Source organism: Caretta caretta, chromosome 12 (assembly GCF_965140235.1).
Source record: "Caretta caretta isolate rCarCar2 chromosome 12, rCarCar1.hap1, whole genome shotgun sequence".
Classification (NCBI taxonomy): domain Eukaryota; kingdom Metazoa; phylum Chordata; order Testudines; family Cheloniidae; genus Caretta; species Caretta caretta.
In genome coordinates, this window is record NC_134217.1 from 7,364,671 (window position 1) to 7,386,330 (window position 21,660).

Here is a 21,660-nt window from a genome sequence, read left to right on the forward strand (position 1 = left end):
TCTAACCAAAGTCCTTGGGCTCAGTGTGGGGGTGTCTGGGTGAAACTCAATGGCCTGTGATGTGCAGGTCAGACCAGGTGATCCCTTCTGGCCTTAAACTCTATGCAACACTTCAGGCCCGTTGCCAGCCATTCTGGGCCCCGGGACCAGGGCTGTTCTTTGGGGGTGGGGTGGGGTCCAGGGCGGAAGTGACAAATCCGTCACTTCTGGGACAGACCCATCACTTCCGGGACCAACCCCGCTGGCCAATCGCACCGGCCCAGGGGTCCCCCAAAGCATGGGGCCCAGAGCGGTCGCACGCACCAAGGAGCCCTGCGCCCTGCCCAGGTGATTTAAAAGGGCCCGGGGCTCCCGGCTGCTCTGGGCCCTTTTAAATCGCCTAGGCCCCTGGGCAATTGCCCCCTTTGCCCACCCCATTGGCAGGCCTGGTCTCCTTCTGTAGGGTGGAGCAGGGCCCTCTAGCAGGTGCAGGCTGGTGTTTATTGGGGGATGAGCATAGCTAGATCTCAATGCCCTATCCCCTCATCTGGCATTCGTATGGAGGACTGAGACCTGTAGCTGGCTGCTGTGTCCATCTGCTTCTGGGCTGCCCTGTGCAGTTAAGCAGCTTTAAGTGATTAGGGACTGTGACAGCTGTGGGCTGACTGTCCTCGGGACCCTGTACTTATCCAATTAAGACTCTCCAGCACCCTCCCATTGTGGTTTCCTGAAGCGGTTTACCAGCTTAGCAGAGCCACCGGCCACAGTGCTGTGGTCACAGGTTCTTGGACTGAGAAATCCGTTCAGCTCCTGGGGCAGCAGGCATCCGCCCTGAAGTGGCACTGTCAGGCTCTGAAGCAAGGCTTTGGCGCAGCAGGGCAGACTGTGCAGAACGGGCAAAGACAGCGGGGGGTGGAGGCATCGAAGGGGTCGGCGCTGTCGGAGCGTTCTTGCAGGGGTCGCTGCCCATGGCAGGTGACCTGTCTTCTGGCTCAGCTCTGGGATGGCAGAGCCAGTGTGCATGACTTTTTCTATTTTGGTAGTCTTCCCCCTATGCTGCAAAAGTAGTCCCTCAAAATGGGGACAAAAATACGGTGTTAAAGTGCTTTCTTTACTTTGCCCTTGTGCTTTTGGGTCAGGCACTCTACCCACAGTGGCAAGCTCTGCCCGTGATACCAGCGTAGCTGGATGTTTCTTCAGCATTGGCAGGGAGATCGGTTAGAGCAGTGGTTCTCAAACTAGGGCCTCCGCTTGTGCAGGGAAAGCCTGTGGCGGGCCAGGCCGGTTTGTTTACCTGCCACGTCCGTGGGTTTGGCTGATCATGGCTCCCACTGGCTGCAGTTCGCCGCTCCAGGCCAATGGGGGCTGCGGGAAGGGCGGCCAGCACATCCCTCGGCCCGCGCCACTTCCTGCAGCCCCCATTGGCCTGGAGCGGTGAACCGCGGCCAGCGGGAGCCGCGATCGGCCGAACCCGCAGAAGCAGCAGGTAAACAAACCGGCCCGGCCCGCCAGGGGCTTTTCCTGAACAAGTGCCGGACTGGCTTTGAGAACCACTGGGTTAGAGGACTGATGGTTAGGTTGTGCTGGGACGGTTTCAGGGATACACCTCAATGGGCCAATCGCACCTCTCAGAGCTGTTGTTTCACGCTGCCTGTCTGCAGACTCAGGCAAACGGTGCTCGGTCAGGCCACAGTTGGAAGCTTTCCTCTGTGTCCATAAAAGCTAGGAATGTGATAATGCTTTTTAAAGAACGAACACGCCAGTTCTGCAGAAAGTGGTGGGGCCCACAGGGCCGTGCTGGTGGGAGTAAGCACTGCGTGCCAACTCTGTCTCCACTCTGCTTCCGCTCCATTCAGAAGAGGGCTCTCGCACGCCTGCAGGGCGAGAGGAAAAGGAATGGGATCTCCCTCTTCCTGTGGTTTGCGTTCACAGGGGAAAGATGAGGATCAGGCCAGGGGATGCCATCCCACTCTTGTACTGTCTCTGTATCTAACCCATCACTTCTCTTCTGCATGGGGGATGCTGGCTGGCTACAGGAGGCCACGCTTCAGGAAGACAAACCAGACCAAAGGATTCATTCTTCATGTCCATTGGGCCTTGAGCTTCCTCCATCTCCCCAGTCCACCAGGGAGCCAGATTCTCAGCTAGTGTAAAGCTTTTCGAGTCTGTGGAGCTACACAGCTCCTATGCCAGCTGAGCACTTTGCTCTGTGATCTAAGTGCAGAGGATGGGACAAGCTTCCTGCTCTGTAGCTTGGAAGTTGTCTTTGGCGATCAGCCTTTGGGAGTGACGGGGAGCACCTGTGTGCGCGCTGGGGAATCACAGAATCTCAGGGTTGGAAGGGACCTCAGACGGTCATCTAGTCCAACCCCCTGCTCAAAGCAGGGCCAATCCCCAATTTTTGCCCCAGATCCCTAAATGGCCCCCACAAGGATTGAACTCACACCCCTAGGGTTAGCAGGCCAATGCTCAAACCACTGAGCTATCCCTCCCCCCCCAGCTGTGCTGGGTTGGGGAAAGAGTGTAAAGAGGGCTTTATAGCGGGGAGGAAGGAGAGAGCAACAGCAGACCTCTGTTCTCTCCTCTTCCCTTCCCTCTGGGTGGGAGCGGTGGGGGGCTTGTGTTGTGTTGTGGCACTTGGCTGAAGCAATGTGGAAATGTCAGAAGAGCCCAGTGGAAAATTGGCACAACCCCCTTTCCCTCCCAGGCCAGGCGCCCCCCTCCTCCATGTCTGCATGCTGTCTGGCTGCTCGTGGCAATGTCCTTTCATGTGGGCAAAACTACTTGGAAATGGGCAGATCTGCAACTAATTAGTGTGAATTGCGGGTAGCTCGCTTCCCCCTCCGCGCAGGGATGGAGCCCAGAGCCAGGAGGAAGAGCCAGAGCCAGCCAGACTGCCCGCCCTCCTCCCCCCAGCCCCACTCCAGCTTTAGTGATGGGATTAACGGCTCTAGTGGAAACATTGGGAGAGCGCCCTTGCCTCTTCCCCAAGTCGAGTATCAAGGAGGAAACTATGTTGTGGTTTTGGGCTTTGATCCACTGCAGAACCATTCCAAGAGAGGCTTCCAATGGGCTTCCTCCCTCCCCCCCTCCCCCCCCCAAATTCATCCCCTTGTATACACACATGTGTGCCCCACACACACACATCTTCTGCCTCTCTCCCCTCCCTTCTCTCCCCAGGGTTGTACATTGTTACTGCAGTGCAACAGAGAAGCTGCCCCATTCCGGGGCTTTCCATCTCATCCCTTTATGTTTTTTTCCGCAACCATGAGAGCTAGAACCTTTCTCTCTTTTATAAATGGAAAGCTGAGATTCCCAAGGACTCCAGAAGCTGGGGCTTTAAAAATTAGCTCCCCGAGAGTTGGCAACAGCAATGTATCCTGCCAGGGGACGTTGTGAATTATTGCTATTTATTATGGTTGTGCCTGTAGGCTTCAAGCAGGGATCCAGGCCCCGTGGAACTAGGCCCTTTCCCAACATATAATGAAGCGACAGTCCCTGCCCCAAAGAGCTTCCAATCTAAATAGGCCCTGACTATACAGTAAGTGCACCGTCGGTGTTAATTTCCAGCTGTGAAGTGAAGCTTGCAGGTGTTAGAATATCTGGCTTGCTCTCTATTGTGGGAATCCCAGCTCCTCTGATGGTCCTGCTAATCTTTGCAGTAACCTCTCTAATAGCTTCAGCTTGTTCCAACATGCCCATCTCTTTTTCTTGTCCACCAAGCCAAAATGTGGTTCACCACCTACTGTACGGCACCGGCAGATTTCCCAGAGAGAGTCGCTTTCTTCCAGCACGGAACAAGGAACTCTGTTAGAATCAGGAAAATTGTGTTGGGGAGATATTCAGTGGCCCCAATGGAACATAGGTGCCTAATGCCCATTGACTTTCAATAGGAATAAGGTGCCTAACTACCTTTGGAAATCTTTCCCATTATCCCTAAAACTCCGCTGTCTCCCAGTCTCAGCTTCACCGCAGAGCTTCTACCTCGAACCTTCTCCAGCTCCCTCTCTCGCCTGGCTTCCTCCTTGAGTACTCGTCTGCTCCCCTCCGCCATGCAACGCATGCTCACTTACATGCCCTCATGAGACAGGTTGCGTTGTCTCGGGGGGATTCACGAGACCTGGGTTCTTTTCCTGACCCTGCCACTGACTCCCTGCCTCACCCTAGGCCCGTTTTTTTGCCTTTCTCTGCCTCAGTTTCCCCCACTGTACAATTAGGATAATATGCCATAGACACACGCATGTTCCTCCTGCGCCCTCCATTGTTTGACTACAGTCCTAAGCATTAATCTACAGCAGACGCTCATCCCTTCGTAGGGCATTACCACAAACTCCCATCTGCTGCTGGCATGTTGGATTTAGTTAGCGAGCTGAATGTTTGCGCTGACGCGGGGCAGGAAACGGGATGTTTGATTTAAACCCCGTGTCCTCTCCCTGCACAAGCTGCACGGTATCTTCACGTCACCCTTGGCTGTCATTTCCCCCCTTCTGTGCCTCTATTTCCTCCCCATTACGATAGGGATCATAATGCCCAATGCATCAGCGGGTAGGGAAACTTGGTTCCTTATCATCTGTAATGGGCTTTGCGCTCCTCAGGGTGGGATGAGGCTGTACATGTTTCCAAGATCATTATTTCCCGCTCTGTCGTCTATCACAGAGCAGGCTCCAAGAGACCGAACTCCTGGGTTCTCTTCCTAGTTTGGGGGATGTGTGAGGCTCTTGGCCTACATTCTGTGAGATGCACTCAGATGCTGCAGTGACAGGTGCCATATGTGATGGCTCTCCTGGCTCTGCCACTCACCTGCTGTGTTGCCCAGGGCAAATCATCCTCACCCTCTGCTTCCCCAGCTGTAGAATAGGGATAAAGATGTAGCATCAGCTTGTGTGAGCCACCTGGGCAACACCAAGGATGATGGGGCAATCCAGAGATCCGATAATTAGGAAGCACTAGGCAGATAATCTCCCAAGACCTTGTGGGGCTTGGTGACCTTAGCTGTCCCTCAGGGGATGTGCAAAGTGCTTTGAGATCCTTGAATGAAAAGGCGAGAGCCAGGCAATATACCTGTTATAAATAAGGAAAAGCCTTATCCTTGTGCCCCTGCCTTTGGGCTTTCATCCCGTTCTCCCACTGAAGGCAGAAGCCCCATTGATCTCAGGGGGAGCAGGACAGGACCTTAGGGGAGAAGCTGAGCAGAGAACCCCCAAGCTCATTGCGCGAGTCATACGTGAGGGCATAGAGTTAGTTTGGGGATGGTTGCTGTGGGAGTGGCCAGATGCCCGGCTTTAATGGGGTGGGGAGAGCGGGGGTCAGAGGTTAGGAGAGTTTATCTGGGTTTGTTCTTTGGACAAAGGCAGACAGTGCTGTGACAGCTGTTCTGGAGAGCTGGGGAGAGGGAGGAGTTAATGAATTAATTAGTAACTTACTGAAGCGGTTGAAGTGGGGGAGAAGGGGAGAGGGGGTAGGCTGGAGCAGAGCTCCTGCAGGTAAGTTGCGGGTTCCTCTCCCTGGGCGAGGCACTGTGGCCAGCATTTGGGGTGTCCTGCAGGTGGTGTCTCACCCCTCAAACAGCTCGCCAGCCCCCGGCCCGGGACTGGGACCGGCTCTGCGGTGTGAGCACAGTCAGGTGCTCGGTGTGCCTGGCCGCTGGGCTGGCAGGGGAGTGCGGCCCACTCTGCCTAGGGGATGACAGAGATCAGAGGGCCTGCCAGGGGCAGCGAGGGAGGGAGGTGGAGACAGATGAACCTTTGGCTGTTCTGAGCATCACTGTGTAACCGCCTGCTAGAGCAGCTTGGGGCATGTCAGCAATAGCCTGGTTTGTAAATGCTTGGTGAGGGATCCACACTGGAGCACCAGTATCCAGATGCTGTGAGCAGGCGTATCCATCCCCTGGGCCACTAGTGGCAGGATTCGCACTCAGTCCCCGAGTCTGGATCTAGCGTCTGGATCCGTGTGCCCAACATCTGAGTGTCGAAGATCCACTCATGCCAGAAGTCGCTCTCCCAGCCTCTGAACCCACAGGCTAGTAAGCCCAGATTGGCTCCCCTCCGCATTCCCTGCGTGAGTGCCCTGGCGAGCCACGTTCCCTGCTCTGGGGAAATCCCTGGCTTTGATGTTCCTCGGGCACATTCCTGTTAGGGAGAATATGGCTTCATTTTTATTGCAATTCCCTCCGCAGCCATCTGCTGCCATCTCCACTCTCTGAATGAGGCCTATTCGCCCTCCGGCTGCCCCTTTCTTGCTCTATTACCTCTAGTGATTTATGCCCTCAGACTTAACAAGGGCACCCTTCCCTAGCAGCCCCTCCCATGGCATCCTGGGGGCGGTGGAAGACGGGGAGGGGGAGAGAGGGAGCGGGGGGCAGGGTGAAAGCCACATAGAAGAGCCTGGTTCAGCTGAACTCTGTAAAAGAACTTTATGGCCAAGGCGTGAGCAAAGAGATGGTGAAAGTAGAAGGGGGCGGGGAAGGGGGCTCAGATGCCATGGTGATGGGGCAGTATGCAGAATAGAAGGGGGCGAGAGAGGGGAATAGAGGGGAAGAGCAAACTGGGGAGAAAGGGAGGGAGGTAAAGGAAAGAAGATGCTGGGGAAAGCCGATGGTCATTAGTCATCTGGCGCCAGAACTGGATGCTGCAGGTAAGGGAGCTCAGACGTACAGCACAGACCATCGGCATCGACCCTCAGGTGGTGTGAACCTGTTGACTTCGCTTCCCTCTGTAGACTTCACTGGGGCCAATCCAATTTACACTGGCTGAGGATCTGGCCTGTTCCTGCTGGCCTTGGGATGGAGGCACGAAGTCAAGCATGGGAGAAGGAGACGCTGGGAGCAGCGAGGAGAGGGGCGCGGCTGGGACCTAGGGCGTGGGAGGTGACAAAGGGGGACCTGAGAGAAGATCCCTGAAGCCTTTCCAAAGTGCAGGAAGAGGAAGGGAAGCCAGTGCAGAGATTCCGCGGGCTGACCTGGGGAAAGCGGATCTGGTCAGCCGTGGTTTGGACAGATCGCCGGGAGCCAGGGCGGGCGGAGAGGAAGAAGCGGTTGTGTTGGAGGTGAGATGCTGCCAGGGCATGGAAACAAGTTGTGGAGGTGGGGCTAGCAAAGGAGTGAGTTAGTGTCGAGGGAAATGCCATGGATGCCCATTGCAGTCAATGGCAAGATTCCCACCGACTCCCCTGGGGCCAGGATTTGGCCCAGAAGATGCTGTAGGACAAGCTGAGGGCATGTGCACAGCCAGCCTCCTGTGACCAGAGGGACCCTGGCGGATGGAGCCGGGCTGCGATGCTCTGACTCTGCCTGTCCTCGTGTTGCCGCAGCAATGGCCTGGTGTCCTGTGCCGTGAGCTACGGGGAGGGATGAGGAGCCAGGGACTCTGCAGCAAACTCCAGCGTGTTGGTCTCCGGGCCTGGCTATAAATGCGAAGCAAGATTCCTGAGGGCAGCGGGAAGCAGCTGTGGTTTTCTCAGCCCGGGGAAGTAGGGGTGAGGAGCCAGTGGAAGTGGCTTCAAGGATCAGAGAGGGGTCATGTGCCCGGAGCTGCAGCCAAGTTCGGCGGCGATTGTCTCTGGCTGGCTAGGAGCCTGGAACTGCTCCTTGCTTCTGTCTGGCACCTGGAGACTAGGCCCCGGTCATGTGCTCTGCCTGGGGATGTGCCTTGAAGCCACTCGAGCTAGCGCAGAGCGCTGCTGCCCACGTGGGAAGCACTGTCCTGCTGCAAGTATGTAGACCAGTGCTCTGTGACCTGCTCTGGCTGTTGGCTTCTGGGTGGCTTCAAGATGTTGGCTCCGACCTGTAGAGCGCTGAGAGGCTTAGGTCTCCCTGCTTGAGAGGCTGCCCGTTACCCCAGCACGCTGAGATCAGCTGGGGTGCCGACACTAGGATTCTCCATGAAGACCCCTTCCCTTTGGAACGCTCTCCCCTCCCCTGCTTCCGGTCTGGAAGAGCTCGGTCCTGGTGGCCTGGAGGGTCTTTGGGTCACAAAGTGCTGTCCAGGGAGGGCAAGGAGCTTCCTCTGCTCCCTTCAGCTGCCCTTACGGTGTGTGGGGTTGCTGCTGGATTTCCTCAATGGCATGTGTAACTGGCGGCTGGGGGGGCGGCCTGGAATATAAGGGAGGCTGCCCTGGGGGTTTGAGAGAGCTACATAAATACTACATCTCTCTCAGTGCCCAGGGCGGGTGAGCCTGGATCCCTCCCCTCGCCTGAATGGCACAGAAGCTTGCTCCTGGCCATCTCTTCTCAGCCAGGGGGATGGTTGTGCTGGACTGGGGCCTAGAGGGGCAGCGGTGGTGGTTATGGGAAGAGCAGAGAGCGTGTGGCCCCGGGGGCTCTGAGGACTCTGCTCCCTATAAAGGGTGGGCCAGGACTGGGATGCTGTGGAGATGGAGCGCTCCGGCCTAAGGGCACTGTGGTGGGGGGCAGCGCTTGGCATTGCTGAACAGTGACTTCCTTGGGGTCCCGTCCTGTGCTGTTCGGCTGGCACATTGGGGCGGGGGACATAGTAAAGGGATCAAATATGGCTAATGGGTGACATCCTTAGGGCTTGGCCAAGGACTCAGTGGGATGGGTGGCCATCCCACATGGACCACACATCTTGGGGTTTGCTGGGGAGTCGCACAGAGTGGAGAACTGGGCGTGAGGAGCAGCATGAGGGTGCGCTCGTTGCAGGAAGGGCAGGTTTGCGCAACAGCTGTGCCCCCCATGAGGAATCTGGGTGGGGGCAGCACACTGTGATGGAGCCATGAGGAGAGACCCAAGTTCTCTGGAGCAGGCTTCTGGGTTTTCCCATGGCATCCCCAGCTTTTCAGTGGGTGAGCTGGGTGGAGCGGTCCGGGTGAAGGGCACTTATTGGCTGGAGATGAGCAGGCCGAGTGAGGCCCATTGACTGTTGTAGTGGGAATTAGTATCCTTGTTTCCCTTCATAAAGCCACCACAATCCCCATCACTTACCCCTAGGTTTGCAGTGCAGAAATGGCCCCCTCGGGCGGGTGAGGATGACCTGCACGAGAGCGGTCGCTCAGCACACAGGTGGCTTCTCCACAGGCAGACCCCAGCCTCCCCATCGCAGCAGGACACCCCCTAAGGAGACACCCTTCCACAACCCTCCGGGGGGCGCAAACCTGTGATCACGCTCCGGTGACCTTCCTGCTGCACCGGCGCGCTGCAAAGGGATCGTGGCACCCTGCGCGGTCGCTGTATGGCCCTGGGGTGGGACGGTTTATGGCCTCTGGGCCCTTTGAAGCCATGAGCTTTTCAACTTACACCTGGGCAGCCCCCAGAGATGGGGAGCAGGAGCCACGACATGACATCTTGGTAAAGGGGTGCAGGCCTATGTCAGGGGGTTGGCGCGAAGAGCTCCTGTCCCTGCGGTGCCAGGGAAAAGGGGGCTGCTTTCATCCGTGGCCTGGTTACAGTGAAACAGAGCAATGCCAGACTATGGCTGGGGTCGGCTGGGAGAGGTGAAGAGGGAGGGAAGGCGAGAGAGTTCATGATCAGCGCCCTGGCTGAGCCCCACCGACCCCTGCCCTGCCTCACTCATGCATGTTGAACTGCGTCCCCCCACACCAGGTCAGGGGAGATTCCGGCATTTGGCTGGAGTGATGCTTCCAAACTGGCCGTGAATCCAGCCTCCCTCCCCCACTCCCATTTCCAAAGGCCCCTCCGTTCGCTGCGGTTAGCCTGTCCCCCTTCCCCATCACACGTGCATACACGCACCGGTCCTGGGGCCCAGCCACAGAGAGAGAGAGAAGCACAGATCTCTGCTTGGCGAGGGCCCCCTGTAGCAATCCACTTTCCAGCATGTTAGCTAGGCTTTCGCCCCCAGATGGGCTAGGCTACCCAACCCTCCAGAGACACGTCACGGCCAGCCAGCTACAGCCCACCTTGCCTTAAAGAGCAAGGTCTCTGTCCCTGCCTCACCCCTGCCAGCAGAGATGCTGTAAGGCTGCCTCTAATGACAGGCTTGCTAGACCCAAATTGCACCTTGGTGTTGCCAATTCCTCCTGTACATGTGTGCTTCTCTCGCTTGCTCTATTTATATCCGTCTGCCTTCGCTCGCCCAGCCCGCTGTGTGTGTGTGTGTGCACATGCGCGTGCCCTGAGAATTCTTCGCCGAAGTGCTCCTTTCCCTGCGCCCCCTGGAGCTCGATCCAGCTCCCGGCCTGGGCCCCCAGTCCTGGCTGCACAGTGGAATGCAGTACGACTCCACTTGAACACACGTGCCGCTGGAAGCTCTGCGAAGGCGTTTCTAAGAAACATTTGCAGCTCGGTGGCCAAGCTCTGGCAGATGGGTGCAAACTGTGAGATTCCAGCTAGGGTCAGAAAAGGGACTGTGCAGAAAAGACACCTCTTTACGCAGCAGCTTAACAAGAAGGAGGCCAAGAGGCGACTTGATGGTGATCTATAAAAATCTATGATATTAGGGAGCAGATAAAGGCAAAACACGATCCCGCGGCTGGAAGAGAGACAAATTCAAATTGGAAATCTTTTGCAATGTAGTGGGAGAGCTCGCCAAGGGGTGGGGCAGATGCTCCATCACTTGAGTCTTTAAATCAAGGTGGGATGCTTTTCGACAAGACTTGTTCTAGCTTAACCACAAGTTGCTGGAGAGAAGAATAATTCCCTCCATTGCAGGAATCGCTGGGGGAAATTCTCTGGCCTGTGTAATGCAGGAGGTCAGACTAGAATAGATCATCAAAATGATCCCTTCCCGCCTTGAAATCTACGACTGATCATCTCCCTTTGTGTCTACTCTATTGACATAAACTTTTACTCTTCTTAGCCTGGGAAGGTGAGTAAGGTTCTATTCTGGTTTGCACATCAGTAGAATTGCAGGCTCAGTTCTGACTGGAGAATCTTTACTGTTGATGGTGGAAGGGGTAGAAAGGAGATAGCTGGGTGTCTAGATTCCAGGCAGAGTGGGCAGGGTTGGCACATTTTAACGTGTACACCGGAAATTACTGAGAGAGCAAATGTTAATACTGTCACGTTGTCCTGTATAGAATCATAGAAACATAGGGTGAAGAGCCTTCAAGAGGTCATCTAGGCCAGCCCCGGGGCTGAAGCAGCATAAAGTTTACCTAGACCGTGGTATCATCCCTATGGAAATAGCTGCAGGAGACCTTTGGGGTGAAGAGTGTGAGACAAAACCAAATTCCATTCCATACTATTAGAACCCCAGGAGAGTTTAGATCAACGCGTTCACCAGGGGGCTCCCAATCTGGGGGGCCTCTCTTCGGTGTCCAGCTGGAGACCCCTGGGGGCTGGTGTTCAGCGGAGCTGAGTCCCCACAACTCCCACTGGCTTCCACCAGAGTTGTGGTTGCTCAGAACCTCCTCGCAATGGTGCCCTAGTTATCTCATTTTGGATATCCAAATTTAGTAGCCGCTTGAAAATGTGGTTTTCAAATATGACCAGCAATCAGGGATGCCCTGTTTGAGATTCCCAAAAGGGGCATAATTTCAGAAAGGGCCGAGCACCCACCCTCTGGAAATCAGCCTCCTTCAAGATGTCTCAAGTTGGGCCTCCAAAAACCTGAGGCAACCAGAATCACCAGTTACTTCTGGCCTGGGGTCTTAGTGAACAGCTAGGCGGGATCAGACCCGAAGCAGTGACTAGTTGCTGATTTAGTTGGGGATTGGTCCTGCTCTGAGCCGGGGGTTGGACTAGATGCCTCCTGAGGTCCCTTCCAACCCTAATAATACAGAAGCAGCAAAGCACCAGTGTGTCCCTTCCCAGTTGTCCTCTCTTCCATGATGCCCAGTTTGGTACTAGGTGGCGTCTTGCCCTTCCCCTCAATAGGCCCCCGCTTCAGTCAATCCAAAGCTAGGCATCGGGGATGTTGCTTCCGGAGCTTGAGGTGTGAGATGAGAAGTGCAGAGTCCTGGGTTGGGTTGAGGAACAAGCAGCTGTTTGTACGTCTCATCTTTCTCCTCCTCCTTTCAGGGCTCCAGGATCATCTCGTCGCCTGAGAAACTAGCCCAGCAAGAAAAGTGTCTCCCACGCAAGAAAGCAAGCTCATGACGGGCCTCAGCTGCCTCTCAGTGAGGAGATAGCAGGCCGTTTCCCTTCCGCTGGGGTGCCGTCTGCTGTGCCTCTCAGGGGCTAGGCAGCAGAGGCTGGATCATGTCTGCCCTTCTTCGTCTGAGGCACCTTTTGGAGGGGGTCTGGCTGCTCAGCCCGTCATGCCTGGCCTGTTTCTGACCTGGGATAGATAGGGCTCCCCTTGATCCAACGCTGTAACTGCTCCCCATTGCATGTCTGTGCACAGCGAGTCTGGGTCCCCACCGCTTGCCCAGCGGCAGTAGATGAGAGAGAATTTGCTGTAACCCAAAATCTGAGAGGTGGGCTTGCCCTTAGGCCGCCATGAGTCAAAGCACGAGCTCGCGCCTGGCAGACTCCCCTCAGCTCTCCAGGGCCAGCCTCCTCAACATCCTCGGCAGCCCCCAGCCCGAGACGATGAGCCTGCCGGACTCCATGCCCCCCACCCCGAAGAGTGGCACGCCCTCGCCGGGGCCGCCCCAGCTCCCCCTGCTGGGCGCCGTGTGTCTGGACGGGGACTGGGAGAGCCGGGAGGAGCTCCGGCTGCGGGAGCTGGAAGAGGCGCGGGCCCGGGCGGCCCAGATGGAGAAGACCATGCGCTGGTGGTCGGACTGCACCGCCAACTGGCGGGAGAAGTGGAGCAAGGTGCGGGCGGAGCGCAACAAGGCCCGGGAGGAGGTGCGCCAGCTGCGGCAGAAGCTGGAGACCCTGACCAAGGAGCTGACCAGCCTCAAGCGGGAGCGGCAGGAGGTGCTGAACGAGAACGAGCAGCTCGGCAAGGAGGTGGCGCGGCTGAAAGGGGAGGGCGAGGAGGAGCGGGAGAAGGAGCTGGACAACAGGGTGGCCTCAGAGAAGGAGAACGAGGGCTCCCAGGAACAGGAACCCGTGCGGGATGTGGGCTCCGATAAGCTGAGTAAAAACAAGGTGAGGGGGGAGAAGGGAACAGGTTTCCATCACCCCCCAACGCATGCAGGGCACCTTCATGTGCAAATGGATGCGCTCGCAGGTTGACCCAGCATGATCCAGTGGACAAGGCACTGGACTGGGAACCAGAGCTCTGTTGTGGGCTCAGGCCCTGGCCAGCTGGGTGGTCTTGGACAAGTCCGTGCCATACTCCGTGCCTCAGTTTCCCCATCTGTGACTAGGAGGGTCTGTATGATCAGCTTGTGGGTAAAGCACCCTGAGATCTGTGGACAGAGCCGTGTACAAGCTTTGCCTTGCCAGCGATGGGGGTGTGGAACACAGCATCACCAGTTAGTTAACCAGCCCCTTCTCCTTGGCTACTAACCCCCCGCCCCCCAAACAGCTTCCACAGGCCTTCAGAGTGACGTTCGCTCTCAGAACCAGGCATGTTTGTTTTCAAAGCAGGCTAGACTCATGCGCGCCCTGGTGGTTCTGTCCCCTGTTTCCCCTCCCAGTCTCCCCCTTGCTCAGCCCTGTGCTAGGACCCTCTCCTCCCTGGCTAGCTGGGGGGCTCTGGGGTGGGACCAGCAGGGATTTTACAAGCTGTAACATTTCCAGTCGAGGAACAAATGTATTTTCATTTTGGTCATCAGGGACCAGCCCTGTCCCTGCTAGAGGAGCTGGTGGTTTGATGTCTGTGCCCCACGTCTATGCTAAGAAGACCCACCTGAGATTCTCCTCTCTACCCAGCTGGCCAGAGAGACCAAATTCAGGATCCTCACCGGCTGGGGATTATCCTGAGTCCACTCACACGTGGCGAGGAAATCTGTGTTGGACTAGGTCTCCTAGTGGTTTTACCCGGAGCCTGCTTCAGGTTCGTCTGCACCATGGCAGGTGCACCTAGCATTTTTCATAGCACCTGGCACCGTGCTGTCTCAGCCCTGAAACATAAACCCCTTTCCAGGTGGGGGTAGAAATGAAGTTCTCCCAGAGGCAATGCTGTGCCCCGAGTCCCTTCCGAAATGAGCAAGAACTCCAGTCCGGGTTTTCCTTCTGCCAGGGGCTGTATCGCTGAGCCGTCCCAGGGGGTGGGGGGGCAGACACCTGATCCAAACTATCCCCCTTCATCCACATAACCCACTCGCCCATAAGGGAGGCCACTCCAAGCTGGAGGCTGACACAAACGGCCACAGTGTCTTGAGATCTGGAAGGGCAGCCAGAGGAGAAACCCCAGGCTGGAGTTTTGTGCCTCTGCAAAACAGATCCTGGCTGTTCTTCTCTTCCACCCTTGGGCAGACAGAGAGCACATGGCCAGTTAGGGGCAGGACAGCTCAGCATGCTCCCTTGCTTTGAGTTTAGATTAATCCCACCATCCTGCTTAGTCTACCAGACAACCCCCCCCCCACCCCCGGTCTCCCCGCCTGCCCCGGTTCCTTCCTCCTCCAGAGACCAGGGAGGGATCTACAAAAATGGATCAGGTCAGCTGTCCAGCTGTGTGTCCTGCTTGTCAGATTGCTGTCTCCTCTTTTGTGCTGCAGCCTCGGGGTGTGATACTGATACCGGATGGCAAATCTCCAGTTGCTGTCCCCTGCCACGAATGCGTGGGTTGCCGGGTTTCATCTGCCAATGTTTGGAAGCTATTCATAGTGGTATCCGGGGTAAAAAACAAAATCATTACCACTCCTCTGAAATGCACTCAGTTGGGATTGTTTCCTGCCGAAGCAGAGTGAAAAATAATAGATATTTTGCTCAAGAAAATTAATAGGGATTGTCCCTCTTCAAAGGGCCAGATGGCCTGGATCAAAAGAGATGCACTTGCAGGGTGCTGTGAATTAGACGCAAAGGCCTGTTTGAATGGATCGTTGAGCTGATGATTGCACAGCCGCAAAAATCAACATTCAACGATACAGTTCCCACAGCAACTGTAACTTGCCCCGGCGTTCCCCCTCCAATTCTGTATGGGGTGGGGTGTTCATTTGAATGCCTTTCTGGATCTGAGTGATGTGACAAGAGATGCAAAGGGTGTGGCGACCGTAACTTAGAATCGCCTGACACCTGGGTATGTAAAATCTCAAGCGTGACGTGTGGTTAACGTAGGTTTTTGCATTTAATTTCCTTATGTTCAAACAGTGTGAAGCCAATACGTTGATTGGACTCTGTACAGTCAAACAGTGCAGGATCCAAAAATATGCATTTTAGGCAACGTGGCCTAGTGCAGTGGTTTTCAAACTGCAGGTCGTGACCCAGAACTGGGTCACAGAATGGAAGGCACTGGGTCACGGCGGCTCTGGTCAGCAACACCGACTGGGCCATTAAAAGTCCCGTCGGCAGTGCTGCCTGGCGAAGGCAGGCTAGTCCCTGCCTGTTCTGACACCGCGCTGCGCCCTGGAAGTGGCCAGCAGCCGGTCCGGCTCCTAGGTGGTGGGGCCAGAGGGCTCCGCGCGCTGCCCCCGCCCTGAGCACCGGCTCTGCGCTCCTAGGAGCTGGGAGGTGGGCAGATGCAGTGCCTGCGGGCGAGAGCCACACAGAGCCGCTTGCGTGCCTCCGCCTAGGAGCCAGACCTGCTGCTGGCCGCTTCCAGGGCGCAGAGCGGTCCGCGGTGCCAGGACAGGTGGGAAGCCTGCCTCTGCTCCCCAGCTGCGCCGCTGACTGGGAGCCACCAGAGGTAACCTCGTGCCCCCAACCCTGTGCCCCAATCCCCTGCCCCAGACCTGAGACCCTCCCCTCAAATCCAGAGCCCCTTCCTGCACCCGAAACCCCTCATCCCCAGCCCCAGAGCCTGCACGCCCAGCCCAGAGTCCTGACCCCCTTCCGTACCCTGACCCCCAGCCCCAGCTCCACTGGGTCGCGGGCATCAGCAATTTTCTTCAACTGGGTCGCCAGAAATTTTTTTTGAAAACTACTAGCCCTAGGGGTTAGAGCACTGGGCTGGGACTCAGGAGACCAGGGTTCTACTCTCTGCTTGGCCACTTCGGGCAAGTCATTTCCCCTTCCTGTGCCCCAGTTTTCCCAGCTGTAAAATGGGGATAATGAAGCTAACCTCCTTTGTAAAGCGCTTGGAGGCTCTACTGACAAAAAGCACTGCAGACGGGCTGAGGCGGGGCTGGCGTCGTTACAGAAATGCCCGTGTTTGGGCACTTTCCATTCAGGTTTCCCAGGCGCTGGGGCTGTGAGCTCAAAGAGCAGGGGTGCTCCATAGAGTGTGCAGGGCTGGAGGCCAGCGGAGTGGCTGCCAGAGCTGCTTGGGTGTCTGTCATACCCCCGGGAAAGGAATGGATGGTGCCTGCAGCCTGGGGCCCTTACGATGCCATTATTAAGATGGGTTGAGGCGAGATTCAAGGGGGACTTTAGAATAGGGGCAGCTTGCGAGGAGAAGCTGGTACAAAAGCTCAGACTAGATGATCATAAACGGTCCCTTCTGAGGCTGGGGACAGGAGAATGTGGGGCCAGGAGGGAAGCTCGGGGCGCAGGGAAGCGGGGGAGGTAGGGGGTGGGGTGCGAAGGCAAGGAGGAAGGCTGAGCAGGATGTGGGGGGCCGGAAGGGAGGTTGGGGGGGGGGGGTTGCGGAGGATTGGGGTGGGAGATGGAGGAGATAAGATGGCCACTCCCCCAGGCTGGGGGGAGCAGTGGGGAAAAGGCGTCCCTTCGAGCAGCCAGGGGAAGACAGTGTTCCAGGATTACAAGTGCTCAAAAAATAAATGTTGAGAGTTTGGTGCCCTGCAGCGGGAGCTGTTGTGAAGGCACAAGAAGCTCCTCTGATTTTCAGGGCTTGGGGCTGAGGACACAGACCTGCCCTGCAGCTGAGCCCAGTCTTCATGCATGACCCCAAAGCAAAGAGAGGGTCCTGGGGCAGCAGGAGGCAGTCGAGGGAGGCATGGGGGGAAAAGTGGCTGCTGGGTCCAGGGGCCTGGTCCCCGTCACAACACGTCCCTGGCTCCCGCTGCCTTGGGACGTCTCGACTCGGGATCTGGGCAGAGGAGAAGCCTGGGGGGCAGGAGAGAGGGGGAGACAGGGAGTTGGTGCTGCTGGGTCTGGGGAAGGGGACAAGCCATGGGGGAGTCAGGACAGTAATAGGAAACGGATGGCAGTTCCCCTAGCTCGGGTGAGGAGAGGGTAAGTGAGCAGGCAGGGAGAGGTGTGAATTGTGCTTTGACTTCTCAGTCTGATATTACCTGACACACGTAGCCGGCGGAGTAGAGGGGAATTAAACAGCCAAAGACAGCCTGAAGAAACATGGTTTGATGATAATATAAAAGTCTAATGATTTGTGGGGCCAATCTCATGATTCGGGGGGATCTGACTCCTGGGTTTTGTTCTCTTGAGATTGGCAACACCGAGTACGGTGTTCGTATCTTATTACAGAGCAGCTCCACATCCGACCCAGCCTGCTCTCTTAAACGCACCCTGTGGAGTTTGTTCCCGTGATAAACCCATAGAAGCCAGAAGGTTCAAGCTGACATCGGCATGTCCACACACACAGCTGCCCCGTTTTAACAACATATAAAATCACCCCTTGGGTATCTCGGGACAGCTTTGTGCGTAGACCAGGCCTTTGCCCCTTAGCTGAAGGCTACATGCGTGCCACGTCTGAAGTATTCGTTCCAAACCTTGCGGGTTACCCGAGCACAGAAAATGCTTCTGAGATGTTTCTTGATTGCTGAAGAACTCTCGTGTTTCATGGTCAGATACTTAAAAAACCTGTTTTTTTAACCTTTCTAAGAAGAAAAGAAGTCCATCTCTTGGCAGGGGAAGCATGACAAAATGTCAGCCCAAAAGATTTGGGGGGAGGTGGGGGGGGGGGGAAAGGGTTAGAGGCCACTATGTATAGCAGGCAAGGATGAAAGTGTTTCCTCGTGGTGTGGCCCAGTTGCTGGAGTGTAGGAGCAGGAACTCCTGAGTGCTGACCCCCTCCTTGGACACTTGACTCCCTCATTGGCCTTGGGTAAGTCCCAGAGGTGACATCTCTGGACCCCAGCTGTAAACCAGGGATGGGACTTACCTGGCCGGGGTGGTTGGGAGGATTCATGCGATCACTGGTGCTTTGAAGAAATGGAGCCAGATCCTCAGCTGGTGTAAACTGATGTCGCTCAACTGACTTCAGTGGAGTCGCCCCCATTTCCACCTGCTGAGGATCTGGCCCCCAAAGCACTATTTATACCCCTGGTATTAGCACAGCCCACATGTCCCCCTGCAGCCTGGTGCCCATATTCCTTTGGCCTTGGGTTTCCTACACTGCAGGAGGCATTGACCCAGTTGAGCAAGGACCTTGGTGGGCCAATTCTTTCAGAAAAGGGGCTTGCCAGGGCCAGACCGGTAGGAGCTGGGCTAAGGTGGCCCGAGGAGACAGACTACTGGGGAGGTGGGAAGGAAGTGCCTGGGTGGCTGTGTCTATCGCAGGATCTATCCTGGATGTTTGAAAACCCGAACGGCTCGGGAGCGTGGTCGTGCTGTTGACGATCCTCCTTCTCCCTCCGCGTCGTTCCAGGAGTTCGAGCTGATGGAAAACCTCCTGAAGAGCAAACAGGACGGGCCCGAGTGCTGGGACCAGCGGAGCTCAGTCAGCATCCGGACGTCCTTCACCCGCCCGGAGAGGAACCGGCTGCTCTGGGAGGACATGAGCGTCATTGAGGAAGATGCCACCAAAGTGACTGCACTGAAGCTGAGGCTGGATGAGTCCCAGAAAGTGTTGCTCAAGGAGCGGGAGTGAGTGCTCCTCTTACATCACTTCCTGCCCGCTCACCCAGGGCAGGCCGGGGGGGCTCATATTTAGCCTTGGCAGCTAAGCACTGGACTTGGAACCTGCCTCAGGTTCCCTACAGTTTGTGAACCTCTTGAGAGGATCTGAGTCCAGCTTCAAACCATTCCCGTGTGGCCCGGCTGCCCAGTCCATGGTCTCAGCCTAAGATCAGGGGACGCTTGGTGCTTTCCAGAGTCTTGCTTTGAACTGGGGCAGCCATTTGCACCCAAAACGCAAAGGGTGTGAATCCACATGGATCAACCCAAAGGGCAGGTTTGTGCAAACCAAACCCAGCATCGAAGCAGGCGTCTGGGAAAAATATTAGCCCCGTCACCTGGACTGCAGTGCACTCAGTATGAGAGCGGTGGAAGCTCCCTAAAAGTGGGGCGGTCACCAGCGCCAGAACCGTGGCCCTGCCTGTCACCCTTTCTCCCCAAGGTCCCGCCCCCGCGCCACCCCTTCCCTTCACCCGAGGTCCCACCACTGCACCGTCCCTTCCCTTCTCTTCTCCCCGAGGTCCCACCCACGCACCGTCCCTTCCCTTCCCCACGAGGCCCCGCCCCTGTGTCATCTCTTCCCCCGAAGCCTTGCTCCCGCCCCACCTCTTCCCTCCAAGACCCTGCCCCCTGCTCACTCCTCTCTGCTTAAACACCCCTCCCCTCCCCGGTCACTCGTCCTCATGGCCCTCCCACCTGTCCGATGCCCCAGCTCAGTTTCAGAACAAAGGTCCTCAGCTGCTCTCAGGCCACCTAGCTCCACTGAAATCAATGGAGTTTGGCTGACTTATGCCAGCTGAGGATCTTACCTGAATGCTTTAAGAGCCAAAGGATTTCTCCAGCACTCAGCCCATGTAGCTGAAAGCTTTCTGGGGCCTGTGGGAGAAAATAGTCTCTCCCCCCCAAGTCACTGAGCAGCAGTGGAATCACCCTGTGGTGGCAAGTGCAGCCTTTCGTGGCCACCAGAGGCCAGAGCTGTGGTTTTAAGGTGTCCTCCAAAAGATGCCTCCCCTCCCCTCCAGGAATGGACTGGACACTCCCGCGGCTGGAGCCTGTCCTTGCCTCAGCCCTGCTAGAGCCCGCTCCCTGTTGTCTCTTCCAGGGACAAGCTGTCGCTCAGCAAGAACATCGAGAAGCTGGAGGGCGAGCTCAGCCAGTGGAAGATCAAGTACGAGGAGCTGAACAAAAACAAGCAGGAAGTGCTGAAGCAGGTGGGCGAGCTCGGCTCTGTGACCCTGGAGAGGAGCGGGGGGCCCCTTACGCCCCGAAGGGCGCTCGTGTGTAGCGATCGCGCACAGGCCTGCCCCGTCGACGCGGCCGAAAACTCAGCCCAGGCTGCGAGGTGGTGGGGGGCTGTTTCCATCACACCCTTCATTCCGTCTTGCGTGCCCTGCGACCGTTAGTACTTGATATCCACTAGGGGGAGCCCCTGCTCCAGGAAAACCTCCTCGTGCGCAAGGATGCTCTACCCTAGTGAATTCTCACCATCAATCTGGCCAGGCATGTAGCCGGCCATGCCCATAGTATCTGAGCCGCAAGGCACGGGGCGGGACAGACGGGGTTAGTGCAGTGGACATTCCTGGCTGCCATGTGCAGTGACTCTGAGCCCAGTCTGAGGTGCCAATGACCAGCATACGCTATTTGCGCAAGGCCATGGCAGATGTGCGGGAGAGGGAGGGTTGCCAGCATGGGTTGTCGCATCACAGGTGGGTCCCGTTGAGAAGTGGATTTGAATGCCCTTGGGTACAACTAACCCCTTGCCCCCTTCTGGGTCTAAATCAGTCCCAAGCTGCTTCCTGTTTCCTGCTCTGTGTGAGCCCACCACTTGGTGCCAGCTTGGTTCACAGCCCCGGGGCTGTGGTGACCGCTCTGCGTCTGTCTCCCCACAGCTAAACATCCTGAAGGAGCTCCACCAGGATGAACTAGGGCGGATTTCGGAGGACCTGGAGGACGAGCTGGGGGCTCGCTCAAGCATGGACAAGAAGCTGGCGGAGCTGCGCACGGAGGTGAGAGCGAGCGGGGTGTGCGGGAGGAATGCAGCCTCTCCCGGATATGGCTGAGATTTTCAAAGCTTCCGGAAGATCTCTGGAAGCCCAGTTTGCAGGAAGATGAATGAGAATTGGGCATTGTGACGGGGTACCCGTGGCTCCCGTCTTCTTGGCTCTGCACAGAGCGCTCTGAGATCTTTCCTCATGCAGATACCACTGTGTCGTCTGTTTACACCAGGGGTGGCCAGTCTGTGGTTCCGAAGCCACATGCGGCTCCTCAGTGGTTAAGATGCGGCTCCTTGGATAGGCACCAGCTCCAGGGTGCTCACTGCTCAACCCCTAGCTCTGCCCCAGGCCCAGCCCCACTCCACTCCTTCCCCCAAGGCCCCCGCCCCTTCCCCTGAGTCTGCTGCGCCCTTGCTCCTCTTCCTACCCCCCCCCCATCCCCGCGAGCCTCCTCCACACCACAAAACAGCTGATTGCAGTGGGCAGGAGGGTTAGGGCTGATCAGTGGCGCTGCTGGCAGGTGGGAGACACTGGGGGTGGGGGTGGGGGTAGCTGCTGGGGGGCTGCTGATGTATTACTGTGGCTCTTTGGCAATGTACATTGGTAAATTCTGGCTCCTTCTCAGGCTCCGGTTGGCCACCCCTGATTTACAGGGTCACACTCCACCACCTTGTACACACTAGTGCTGTCACAGTGTTATCTGGCTTTATTACCCCTTCTGAAAAGGTGTCTCTTCCCAGAGAACTCCCTTTTTTCAGGCCCTCCTAGCCATTCCCTCTCTTGTGCTTCTCCCCACTTGCACTTTCCTCCTGTGCTCTTTTTATCCAGTCTCCTTGTTAAGGGGCTAATTAGCTCACTAGCTACCTAGCCGCAATTTGATCTGGTAATCAGGAACTCCTCTCCTTAATCTTTCCCTGCCGAGGTCCTCATTGGTTAAACAGTGGCATGAGTGCTGGTTCAGTTGCTGATTCCCAGCACTTTGTCACAGGCAGCCACATCCCTTAGGTGGCTGTGACGGGTTCC

General features: G+C 56.7%; 1 protein-coding gene across 4 annotated transcripts in view; it reads left to right on the forward strand.

Moving 5' to 3' along the window:
- The window catches only part of CCDC102A (coiled-coil domain containing 102A), a 48,871-nt gene that overhangs the window by 8,457 nt on the left and 18,754 nt on the right, over window positions 1-21,660 (forward strand). For 2 of the 4 annotated variants that reach the window (XM_048816730.2, XM_048816731.2), the window contains 5 exons: window positions 6,697-7,023; window positions 11,912-12,931; window positions 18,396-18,613; window positions 19,746-19,854; window positions 20,533-20,649. In XM_048816730.2, the coding sequence (XP_048672687.1) occupies window positions 12,332-12,931; window positions 18,396-18,613; window positions 19,746-19,854; window positions 20,533-20,649 (1,044 nt within the window). In that variant the 5' untranslated portion in view covers window positions 6,697-7,023; window positions 11,912-12,331. Of the gene's footprint in view, window positions 1-6,696; window positions 7,024-10,665; window positions 10,758-11,911; window positions 12,932-18,395; window positions 18,614-19,745; window positions 19,855-20,532; window positions 20,650-21,660 lie in introns of those variants that run through there. The other 2 variants (XM_075118324.1, XM_048816729.2) reach the window with 2 other exon arrangements.